General features: G+C 44.2%; 1 protein-coding gene across 4 annotated transcripts in view; it reads right to left on the bottom strand.

Annotated features, from left to right (window-relative positions):
* LOC115152926 (class A basic helix-loop-helix protein 15) overlaps nucleotides 1-13,177 on the bottom strand; it is a 36,387-nt gene continuing 23,210 nt past the window's right edge. For 2 of the 4 annotated variants that reach the window (XR_003867606.1, XR_003867605.1), the window contains one exon: nucleotides 11,649-12,895. Coding sequence is in view for 2 of the 4 variants with exons in the window: in XM_029697857.1 (XP_029553717.1) it covers nucleotides 1,169-1,744 (576 nt within the window). In the remaining 2 variants the exon portion in view is untranslated. Of the gene's footprint in view, nucleotides 1,784-10,183; nucleotides 10,316-11,648; nucleotides 12,896-13,177 lie in introns of those variants that run through there. The other 2 variants (XM_029697857.1, XM_029697856.1) reach the window with 2 other exon arrangements.

Here is a 13,177-nt window from a genome sequence, read left to right as displayed (position 1 = left end):
GGAGGCAGTTAAAAATGGGCACATATTTTTTCCAAAATTCTCAATACTGCCCCCTAGCCCGTAGAGGTTAACAATCAGTTATTTTACATTTCTGACCAATCAGGAAACTACAGTTAATCGCCAGCTAGAAAAATTACAGAAAAAAAGAAAGAAAACAGATTAAATGGCGCTGGAATGTTCTTTGACTTGGGTCTCACCACAAATCAGAATCGGAATCCCACGTGAGATTAACTTTAAATTCCACTGTTCTAGAAGTTATATCATGGTCCTTTGGGGATTCTGTCTGTCACAGCCCTGGCTAGGCCTTTGTCTAATCTGACATAGTCCACAGGCTGCTGGTGCTCTTTGCCTGTCTGTCTGTCTTCACTTGTACTCCACCATTATGTTTCTGAGAATGAATGTTAAGGGTACAGTGCTCCAAATCACCTCCCACCACTGTCTCATGGAGTTACTGAGGCAAGTTCTTGTGTGCTCCATTTAGTGTATGGTCAGGTATGTCACTATAGCTCACTAGCTTGTCGGAGTATAAGGCTGCATCTCAGATGACACCCTTTCCCCATAGAGTGCACTACTTTTGGCCATGGTCATAAGTAGAGTAGCAGTGTACAATATGGTAGATAGGGTTTCAGTTGAGATTCGCGCCCCAAGTCAAGCCTGGATGCTTCAACTCTTTGGCTGTGGAGTTAGCAGCTATTAGCTGTTAACTTTCCTGGATGAAGCTGTGGATCTGGGTGAGGAACTGAGGCTAGATGTTAGCTCACCTGGCTGAAGCTGTGGATCTGGGTGAGGAACTGAGGCTAGATGTTAGCTCTCCTGGCTGAAGCTGTGGATCTGGGTGAGGAACTGAGGCTAGATGTTAGCTCTCCTGGCAGAAGCTGTGGATCTGGGTGAGGAACTGAGGCTAGCTGTTAGCTCTCCTGGCTGCAGCTGTGAATCTGGGTGAGGAACTGAGGCTAGCTGTTAGCTCTCCTGGCTGAAGCTGTTGATCTGGGTGAGGAACTGAGGCTAGCTGTTAGCTCTCCTGGCTGCAGCTGTGAATCTGGGTGAGGAACTGAGGCTAGCTGTTAGCTCTCCTGGCTGAAGCTGTTGATCTGGGTGAGGAACTGAGGCTAGCTGTTAGCTCTCCTGGCTGAAGCTGTTGATCTGGGTGAGGAACTGGGGCTAGCTGTTAGCTCTCCTGGCTGAAGCTGTGGATTTGGGTGAGGAATTGAGACAGGCTCTCATCCCCGTCCTCCTCCAGGTGCTGCTGGTAACACTGGAGCAGTCTGGCAGCACTAGCCTCTGTCGGTGTCTCCCCGGGGGGCAGGCGGCCGCTGGATATCCCCAGGATGATGGAGGTCAGGGACTTGATGTAGTTCTCAGCCAACGTCAGCGTCTCGATCTTGGAGAGTTTCTTGTCCATTTTGACATGCGGAATGGCCTCTCTAAGAGCCTGGAAGGCATTGTTAAGTTTGTGCATGCGCTGGCGCTCCCGCTCGTTGCTCTCCAGCCGCCGGACGTTGCGCTCTTTGTTGCTGTTGTGAGACCGTCGGTGTCTGTGGGGGCCGTGGGTGGTGCCACCGCCTCCACCTCGCTCGCGGTCCCCGCCCCTCAGAACGCCTCTCCAGGAGCCTCCAATATGGACCGAGGCCTCAGAGCCCTCCTGTTCGCTGGTGCCTGGTTCAATGTTCTCTGGTTCAAGGTCCAGGTCTTGCTCGGTCCAGGGTTTTCTGGATGACTTAGCGGCCTTCCCTTTAGACTTCATCCTTCAGCCTGATTTGTTACCCCTCTTCCTCACAACAGCCTTGAAAGACAACAGAAACAACAACTGGTTATAGAAAGGACTTGTCAAGGAAGAGATAAGCAAACAAGTGGCAATGCCTTTGCCCTGAGGGCTACAGTGGTACAGATTAGTTTAAATACTCAAGTTGGAATATGCAGTTTTTTGACCACCATTTTCCCCTTCCACTCTCAAATCAAATCATCCAATAAAATTTTATTTGTAACGACTACCGAACAGCTCCCTGTTTCATCTATTGCTGCTCATTTACATTTACATTTAAGTCATTTAGCAGACGCTCTTATCCAGAGCGACTTACAAATTGGTGGATTCACCTTATGATATCCATTGGCCCCTATGATCACTCGGCTACACTGCTGATGCCTGCTGGACTGTTCATTAACACTGTACTTCATTTTGTTTATCTGTCGGCCCCAGCCTCGAACTCAGGCCCTGTGTGTAGATAACTGACCCTCTCTGCCCATTCATCGCCATTTACCCGTTGTTGTTGTCTTAGCTGTTTACCCGTTGTTGTCTTACCCGTTGTTGTCTTAGCTCTCCCAATCAACACCTGTGATTGCTTTATGCCTCTCTCTAATGTCAATATGCCTTGTATACTGTTGTTTAGGGCAGCTCTCATTGTTTTTATTTTACTGCGGAGCCCCTATTCCCGCTCAACATGCCTTAGATAGCTCCTTTGTCCCACCCCCACACATGCGGAGACCTCACCTAGCTTAACTGGTGCCTCCAGAGATGCAACCTCTCTCATCGTCACTCAATGCCTAGGTTTACCTCCACTGTACTCGCACCCTACCATACCCTTGTCTGTACATTATGCCCTGAATCTATCCTACCATAGCCTTTAGCTGTACCCTCATCCTACTTCTCCTCTGCTCCTCTGGTGATGTAGAGGTTAACCTAGGCCATGTGTGTCCCCAGGTGCTTTGTTGACTTCTGTAACGGTAAAAGCCTTGGGTTCATGCATGTTAACATCAGAAGCCCCCTCCCTAAGTTTGCTTTATTCACTGGTTTAGCACACTCCGCAAACCCTGATGTCCTATCCGTGTCTGAATCCTGGCTTAGGAAGACCACCAAAAATTCTGAAATTTCCGTCCCCATCTACAACATTTTCCGTCAAGATAGAACTGCTAAATGGGGCGGAGTTGCAATCTACTGCAGAGATAGCCCGCAGAGTTCTGTCATACTATCCAGGTCTATGCCCAAGCAGTTCGAGCTTCTACTTTTAAAAATCCATCTCTCCAGAAATAAGTCTCTCACTGTTGCTGCTTGCTCCCAGCTGTACCCTGGTCACCATATGTGAATTGATTGCCGCTCATCTATCTCCAGAGTTCGTACTGTTAGGTGACCTAAACTGGGATATACTTAATACCCCGGCCATCCTACAATCTAAGCTAGATGCCCTCAATCTCACGCAAATTATCAAGGAACCTACCAGGTACAACCCCAAATCCGTAAGCATGGGCACCCTCATAGATATCATCCTAACCAACCTGCCCTCTAAATACACCTCTGCTGTTTTCAACCAGGATCTCAGCAATCACTGCCTCATTGCCTGCGTCCATTATGGGTCCGCGGTCAAACAACCACCCCTCATCATTGTCAAACACTCCCTAAAACACTTCTGCGAGCAGGCCTTTCTAATCGACCTGGCCTGGGTATCCTGGAAGGATATTGACCTCATCCCGTCAGTAGAGGATGCATGGTTGTTCTTTAAACGTGCTTTCCTCACCATCTTAAACAATCATGCCCCTTTCAAAAAATGTAGAACTTACAACAGATATAGCCCTTGGTTCACTCCAGACTTGACTGCCCTTGACCAGCACAAGAACATCCTGTGGCGTACTAAACTAGCATTGAATAGTCCCCGTGATATGCAACTTTTCAGGGAAGTCAGGAACCAATATACATAGTCAGTTAGGAAAGCAAAGGCTAGCTTTTTCAAACAGAAATTTGCATCTTGCAGCACTAATTCCCCCCCAAAATTTGGGACACTGTAAAGTCCATGGAGAATAAGAGCACCTCCTCCCAGCTGCCCACTGCACTGAGGCTAGGAAACACTCTCACCACCAATAAATCCACGATAATCGAGAATTTCAATCAGCATTTCTGGCCCAAGCCCCCCACCCCCCCCACCCCCACTTCTCCTTCATCCAAATCCAGACAGCTGATGTTCTGAAAGAGCTGCAAAATCTGGATCCCTACAAATCAGCTGGGCTAGACAATCTGGACCCTCTCTTCCTAAAATTATTGTTGCAACCCCTATTACTAGTCTGTTCAAACTTTCTTTCATATCGTCTGAGATTCCTAAAGATTGGAAAGCGGCCACGGTCATCCCCCTCTTCAAAGGGGGAGAAACTCTAGACCCAAACTGTTACAGACCTGTATCCATCCTGCCCTGCCTTTCTAAAGTCTTCAAAAGCCATGTTAACAAACAGAGCACCGACCATTTGAAATCCCACCGTACCTTCTCCGCTATGCAATCCGGTTTCCGAGCTGGTCACAGGTGCACCTCAGCCACGCTCAAGGTCCTAAACGATATCATAACCGCCATTAATAAAGACAGTACTGTGCAGCTGTCTTCATTGACCTGGCCAAGGCTATCGACTCTGTCAATCACTGTATTCTTATCGGCAGACCCAACAGCCTTGGTTTCTCTAATGACTGCCTCGCCTGGTTCACTAAGTACTTCTCAGATAGAGCTCAGTGTGTCAAATCGGAGGGCCTGTTGTCCGGACCTCTGGCAGCCTCTATGGGGGTGCCACAGGGTTCAATTCTCAGGCCGACTCTTTCTCTATATACACTGCTCAAAAAAATTAAGGGAACACTTAAACAACACAATGTAAGTCCAAGTCAATCACACTTCTGTGAAATCAAACTGTCCACTTAGGAAGCAACACTGATTGACAATAAATTTCACATGCTGTTGTGCAAATGGAATAGACAACAGGTGGAAATTATAGGCAATAAGCAAGACACCCCCAATAAAGGAGTGGTTCTGCAGGTGGTGACCACAGACCACTTCTCAGTTCCTGTGCTTCCTGGCTGATGTTTTGGTCACTTTTGAATGCTGGCGGTGCTTTCACTCTAGTGGTAGCATGAGACGGAGTCTACAACCCACACAAGTGGCTCAGGTAGTGCAGCTCATCCAGGATGGCACCTCAATGCGAGCTGTGGCAAGAAGGTTTGCTGTGTCTGTCAGCGTAGTGCCCAGAGCATGGAAGCGCTACCAGGAGACAGGCCAGTACATCAGGAGACGTGGAGGAGGTCATAGGAGGGCAACAACCCAGCAGCAGGACCGCTACCTCCACCTTTGTGCAAGGAGGAGCAGGAGGAGCACTGCCAGAGCCCTGCAAAATGACCTCCAGCAGGCCACAAATGTGCATGTGTCTGCTCAAACGGTCAGAAACAGACTCCATGAGGGTGGTATGAGGGACCGACGTCCACAGGTGGGGGTTGTGCTTACAGCCCAACACCGTGCAGGACGTTTGGCATTTGCCAGAGAACACCAAGATTGGCAAATTCGCCACTGGCGCCCTGTGCTCTTCACAGATGAAAGCAGGTTCACACTGAGCACGTGACAGACGTGACAGAGTCTGGAGATGCCGTGGAGAACGTTCTGCTGCCTGCAACATCCTCCAGCATGACCGGTTTGGCGGTGGGTCAGTCATGGTGTGGGGTGGCATTTCTTTGGGGGGGCCGCACAGCCCTCCATGTGCTCGCCAGAGGTAGCCTGACTGCCATTAGGTACCGAGATGAGATCCTCAGACCCCTTGTGAGACCATATGCTGGTGCAGTTGGCCCTGGGTTCCTCCTAATGCAAGACAATGCTAGACCTCATGTGGCTGGAGTGTGTCAGCAGTTCCTGCAAGAGGAAGGCATTGATGCTATGGACTGGTCTGCCTGTTCCCCAGACCTGAATCCAATTGAGCACATCTGGGACATCATGTCTCGCTCCATCCACTAACGCCACATTGCACCACAGACTGTCCAGGAGTTGAAGGACGCTTTAGTCCAGGTCTGGGAGGAGATCCCTCAGGAGACCATCCGCCACCTCATCAGGAGCATGCCCAGGCGTTGTAGGGAGGTCATACAGGCACGTAGAGGCCACACACACTACTGAGCCTCATTTTGACTTGTTTTAAGGACATTACATCAAAGTTGGATCAGTCTGTAGTGTGGTTTTCCACTTTAATTTTGAGAGTGACTCCAAATCCAGACCTCCATGGGTTGATAAATTGGATTTCCATTGATAATTTTTTGTGTTTTTGTTGTCAGCACATTCAACTATGTAAAGAAAAAAGTATTTAATAAGATTATTTATTTCATTCAGATCTAGGATGTGTTATTTTAGTGTTCCCTTTATTTTTTTGAGCAGTGTATATCAATGATGTCACTCTTGCTGCAGGTGATTATTTGATTCACCTCTACGCATACAACACCATTCTGTATACATCTGGCCCTTCCTTGGACACTGTGTTAACAAACTTCCAAACAAGCTTCAATGCGATACAACACTCCTTCCGTGACCTCCAACTGCTCTTAAATGCTAGTAAAACTAAATGCATCATCTTCAACCAATCGCTGCCCGCCCGCACTCGCCTGCCCGACTAGCATCACTACTCTGGACGGTTCTGACTTAGAATACGTGGACAACTACAAATACCTAGGTGTCTGGCTAGACTGTAAACTCTCCTTCCAAACTCACATTAAGCATCTCCAATCCAAAATTCAATCTAGAATCGGCTTCCTATTTCGCAACAAAGCCTCCTTCACTCATGCTGCCAAACATACCCTCGTAAAACTGACTATCCTACCGATCCTTGACTTCGGTGATGTAATTTACAAGATAGCCTCCAACACTCTACTCAGCAAATTGGATGCAGTCTATCACAGTGCCATCGGTTTGTCACCAAAGCCCCATATACTACCCACCACTGCGACCTGTATGCTCTCGTTGGCTGGTCCTCGCTACATATTTGTCGCCAAACCCACTGGCTCCAGGTCATCTATAAGTCCCCCCTTATCTCAGCTCACTGGTCACCATAGCAACTGGTCACCATAGCAACACCCACCCGTAGCACGCGCTCCAGCAGGTATATTTCACGGGTCATCCCCAAAGCCAACACCTACTTTGGCCGCCTTTCCTTCCAGTTCTCTGTTGCCAATGACTGGAACGAATTGCAAAAATCACTGAAGTTGGAGACTCATATCTCCCTCACTAACTTTAAGCGTCAGCTGTCAGAGCAGCTTACCGATCGCTGCAGCTGTGCACAGCTTTATCTTGGCCAGGTCGCAGTTGGCCTACCTGGCCTACCTGGTTAAATAAAGGGGAAATAAAAAATGTACAAAATGTAACTATACAGGGGGTACTTGAGTTTGAGTCCTTATTACTCAGAAAAACAACTACGAATTGACAAACCTAATGAAGTTCTAAAATCCAATCAAACTTTATTCATCACATGCACCAAATTCAACAAGTGTAGACCTTACCGTGAAATGCTGATTAAACTGTAATTACATTGTAATTAGCTAATGGAACTAAACCTGCTGTTTATGATGATTAATGATGAGTTATATATGTTATATTACAATAAGACAGAAATATGGCCTTTTTAGAATGGTTTTTATTCGCAGTTTTAAATGAAGATGCATTTTCTTTTGATGTGAAGAAAAATGCAAGAAACACAGTGTCTATCTAATCAGCCAGTGTGTGAAAATGCTATAATGTAATCTCCACCTCTCTTATCCTACTGTAGGCTACCCAGGCCTCCAGATAATACCCAACTCAAGGTTACTCTCTTTTAATACACACAAGGGACAGGAAAGTACAGCACAATTTTGGGGGGAGAGATTTTACCCTTGTGTACTCCATCTCATACCTTAAAGGGGAAATCTGCACTTCAAACAACAAAGCGTCACCCCGCCACTGATTTGGTAAACAGCTGAGGGACGGGGCTGAAGAAATGTTACCACTTTCAAATTCAGAAACAGAGCTATGAATGCAAGGACTGACCATCCATGATATCACAGTTATAATTTTAAACATGCCTTGAGACTGTACAGTGTTTGTGTACAATTAAATAGTTTACAAACAATTGAGTAAAACAAGCATATATTTTGGATTCTGATGGGGTACGACAGTTGCATGTAGCAATCGCAGATGTAGCAATCACAGATTGCTCCTTTAAATTGCAGATTGCTGTGTGAGATTAACAGTAAACTTGTCTGAGATATAGGCTATCTATGATGTGAAACGTGCCTGTGTGGAGGCTGTTGGCCTACTGTTATGCTTCATCAGACGCCATTCATGTAACATGGTAACAGGTGAATTCACTGCAAGGGGCTATTCTGCTATACAGCAAGTTATTCTACCAGTTTTTTCACAGCATAAAACCACTGTTGTATTTACAGAAATGATACATTCAGGATTATTTCATTGTGATGATGAGTTGGGTAACAAAGCAACACTTTTAGGCTTTTGCTTATTATGAAAAGATTATTGAGGTTAGATTGATAACATATTTATACAAACAACATACATATGGCAGATTTTACTTAACAAGTAATTTTTTTTTTTTTTTTAAATATAGAGGTCAAAATGATTTGCACCCCTGTTTTCAATAGCGTTCAGTACCTCACCTTGCGAGGATAATGGCACTGAGCCTTTTTCTAAAACGTTTTATGAGATTAGAGAACACATAAGGAGGGATCTTAGATCTCTCGCCTCAGGTAGAGTACCTCATTCTAAACTGTAGACCACACTATCTGTATTTTTCGTAGCTGTCTATTTACCACCACAAACCGATGTCGGCACTAAGACTGCACTCAACAAGCTGTATAAGGCCATAGAGAAACAAGAAAATGCTCATCCAGAGGCGGCCCTCCTAGTGGCCGGGGTCATTAATGCAGGCAAACTTAAATCCGTTTAACCTCATTTCTACCAGCATGTCACATGTGCAACGAGATGAAAAAAACTCTAGACCACCTTTTCTCCACACACAGAGACTCGTACAAAGCTCTACCCTGCCCTCCATTTGGCAAATCTATCCATCATTCTATCCTCCTGATTCCTGCTTACAAGCAAAAACTAAAGCAGGAAGTACCCGTGACTCGCTCAATACGGAAGTGGTCAGGTGACGCGGATGCAACGCTACAAGACTGTTTTGCTAGCACAGACTGGAATATGTTCCGGGATTCATTGAATGGCATTGAGGAGTACCCCACATCAGTCACTGGGGAATGGAGGGTGAGGTTGTTGTTTTTTTCGGGGTGGGGGGTGGTTCACGGGATGGTTGAGGGGCAGCTCTCAGGGAACTGTGGGGGGATATTGGATGGTTGGTGGCCTGGCGGTTAGAAGCATGGCCGGTGGCCGATAGGTCGCTGGTTTGGGCCCCCGTTTTGACTTGGTGGGAGATCTGTCGACGTTCCCTTGTGGGTCACTCTGGATGTGAGTCTGTTAGATGACTGAATGTAATGTAAATGATGAGCGGCTTCCCTGTATGTTTTAATATTTTTTATCCCGCTATAGCCTCAGACGAACCATCAAACAGGCAAAGCGTCAATACAGGACAATGATTGAATCCTACTACACCGGCTCTGACGCTGGTCGGATGTGGCAGGGCATGCAAACTATTATGGATTACAAAGGGAAACCCGGGCCGCGAGCTGCCCAGTGACGCGTGGCCGAAGAGCTCTTATTTTAATGTCATCTGACCATAGCACAGCTTCCAATCCAAGTGCCAATGCCATTTAGCAATGTGGATCTTCCAGCATGACAATAGCCCCAAGCGCACATCAAAATCCACAAAGAAATGGTTAATTGACCACAAAATCAGCATTTTGCAATGGCTATCTCAGTCTCCGGATTTGAACCCCATTGAAAACCTGTGGCTTGAATTGAAAAGGAGAGTCCATAAGCGCACGGATATCAAGGACTTGAAAACATTCTGTATGGAGGAGTGGACTAAGATCCCTCCCAATGTGTTCTCTAATCTCATAAAACATGTTAGAAAAAGGCTCAGTGCCGTTATCCTCGCTAGGTGAGGTATTGAAATCTATTGAAAACAAGCATACCAATAATCTTGTTAAATATATATATTACTTGTTACACAAAATCTCTATCTCTGAGCAACTGTATTAGTATAAAATAATACAATTTTCCTCCTTTCTTGAGCATACAATATAGCTCAGTATTTGTATGATTTATTTTATACAATCTTTTTTTGCTAATCTTTACCAAGGGTGCCAATAATTACGCACCGGACTGTATATCATGTTTTTCAGTAAGAAAGGTTATTTTGATTTGAATAGTTGAAAAAACTGTGAACGTCTTAAATTGATACAACTTCATTGGATTTCCATGAAGAAAAAATGGAATGGACAACAAATTGAAACTTAACTTACCTTTCAAGTGAAAGTAAAATTCCCCTGTACGTAGAAGAATAGTTTTCACCATGGAACATCGATAATATCTTCAGAATGCACGTTTTGCTTAAGTGGTAATAGCGTCTGCGGTTCCGCTCCGAGGATGAAGATAACTGTAAACATGTGATGTACCTGTTGCTGCTGTAATGTACACGTAGCGCTCGCTTAGCCAATGGGAGTGCGCTCCAACTCCGGACATGGTCATCTGTGCCCTGCGCTACCAAAAGCCTCGTTTACACCTGGTCTAACATGCGTCCTTTCCCTGATCTTATCCGCATTCTGATTGTGCCCACAGTGAAGCCGTTGCATAAATGCAGTGGTGGAAGAAGTACCCAATTGTCACACTTGAATAAATGTAAAGATAACCTTAATTGAAAATGACTCAAGTAAAAGTGAATATCACTCAATAAAACACTACTTGAGTAAAAGTCTAAAAGTATTTGGTTTTAAATATACTTAAGTATCAAAAGTAAATATAATTTCTAAAATATACTTAAGTGTCAAAAGTAAAAGTATAAAAAATTTCACATATTGCCGTCATTGTAAATAAGAATTTGTTCTTAACTGACTTGCCTAGTTAAATAAAGGTTCAAAATAAATAAATACAAAAATAAACCAGATGGCACAATCGTTTTTATTTTATTTTGATTTACTGATTATTTATTTACTCTTACTCTTTACTCCAGCTCCAGCACTCAGACATCATTTACAAATGACGCATTTGTGTTTCGTGAAACCGCCAGATCAGAGGCAGTATGGATAACCATTTTCCTGTCCTGCTAAGTATTCAAAATGTAATGAGTACTTTTGGGTGTCAGAGAAAATGCATGGAGTAAAAAGTACCTTATCTTCATTAGGAATGTAAAGTACAGATACCCCCAAAAAACGACTGATGTAGTACTTTAAAGTATTTTTACTTCAGTACTTTATGCCACAAATGTGTCTCTTCTCCATCCACTGTGTCCACATTGTGACCACATATCATGGTCCCTCCCTGTATGCAAATTATGCAAATGATTTGAAAAACCGCTCTGGAGGTGGTCAGAAAGATAATATCACAATTAGATCACAACGAGAATGTGGACATGCTCAAGATTGTTAGAAGCAGGTATAAACAGGGCTAAAACTGCACTTTGTCAAAATCAATTAGAGGCTTTCCACATGTCAGTCCACTTGTTGCACCCGCCCATTCATTGTCAGAGGGATATAACATGATTTTTTATGTTGGTTAATCTATTTTAACTGTTTATTTTTCTATTTGCATTCACATCTCAGTGTGCGTGTGTGTGTGTGTGTGTGTGTGTGTGTGTGTGTGTGTGTGTGTGTGTGTGTGTGTGTGTGTGTGTGTGTGTGTGTGTGTGTGTGTCCATGTGTTACAGCATAGTATTACTTATCACTGAGTTATGCTTCACAGTAGGCAAGGAGAAACAAATCAAAGGAAAACTCTGTATAAAAATATTTGTTTACTCGTTTCTTGTATTTACAATATCATGGTATTATCAGTACAGTAGTTAGCCTCCATCATTTCCAAAAACCTGATGAACATTTTCTTACATTTTCAATACGCGGGCAGTCTTGTCTTTCACACACTTTATGAGTGAATCAAACCATCAAACCATGGACTCCATTTATTCATTGCAGGATTATCAGGTCATCATTGTTATGTTGTGGTCATCAGACCCCTCTGTTACTGTTAATGTGTTCTAGACTAATCCTTGTTGTTATGTTGTGGTCATCAGACCCCTCTGTTACTGTTAATGTGTTCTAGACTAATCCTTGTTGTTATGTTGTGGTCATCAGACCCCTCTGTTACTGTTAATGTGTTCTAGACTAATCCTTCTGTTACGTTGTGGTCATCAGACCCCTCTGTTACTGTTAATGTGTTCTAGACTAATCCTTGTTGTTATGTTGTGGTCATCAGACCCCTCTGTTACTGTTAATGTGTTCTAGACTAATCCTTGTTGTTATGTTGTGGTCATCAGACCCCTCTGTTACTGTTAATGTGTTCCAGACTAATCCTTGTTGTTATGTTGTGGTCATCAGACCCCTCTGTTACTGTTAATGTGTTCCAGACTAATCCTTGTTGTTATGTTGTGGTCATCAGACCCCTCTGTTACTGTTAATGTGTTCTAGACTAATCCTTGTTGTTACGTTGTGGTCATCAGACCGCTCTGTTACTGTTAATGTGTTCTAGACTAATCCTTCTGTTACGTTGTGGTCATCAGACCGCTCTGTTACTGTTAATGTGTTCTAGACTAATTCTTGTTGTTATGTTGTGGTCATCAGACCCCTCTGTTACTGTTAATGTGTTCTAGACTAATCCTTCTGTTACGTTGTGGTCATCAGACCCCTCTGTTACTGTTAATGTGTTCTAGACTAATCCTTGTTGTTACGTTGTGGTCATCAGACCCTTCTGTTACTGTTAATGTGTTCCAGACTAATCCTTATTGGGAGACAGGCAGACATAGCCCTGAAAGGTCAACGACTGACTCTTGGTGGTACAGTAACCTGAAAAGGGATGGTTTACATCCCTGTAGTTGAACCCCTGGTCTATAAATTGTAAAGGGAGAATGTGTAGTGTTCACTAGTTGTGAAACAGCAAGGTCCCACTGTTGAGCTCTTCTGTTTATTTGGGTGTTTGTCTTCCTTCAGCAAACACATTATTAGTCTTCTTATCCCCAGCGGCGGATCCTGGGGTAAACACAAAAAAAGCCAGTCAGACTTCTGTATGATATAAAGTTGAAGTCAGAAGTTTACATACACTTAGGTTGGAGTCATTAAAACTTGTTTTTCAACCACTCCACAAATTTCTTGTTAACAAACTATTGTTTTGGCAAGTCGGTTACGACATATACTTTGTGCATGACACAAGTCATTTTTCCAACAATTGGGTCAGAAGTTTACATACACTAAGTTGACTGTGCCTTTACACAGCTTGGAAAATTCCAGAAAATGATGTCATGGCTTTAGAAG

Source organism: Salmo trutta, chromosome 18 (genome assembly GCF_901001165.1).
Source record: "Salmo trutta chromosome 18, fSalTru1.1, whole genome shotgun sequence".
Classification (NCBI taxonomy): Eukaryota; Metazoa; Chordata; class Actinopteri; order Salmoniformes; family Salmonidae; genus Salmo; species Salmo trutta.
This window is presented reverse-complemented; position numbering and strand designations above follow the sequence as displayed.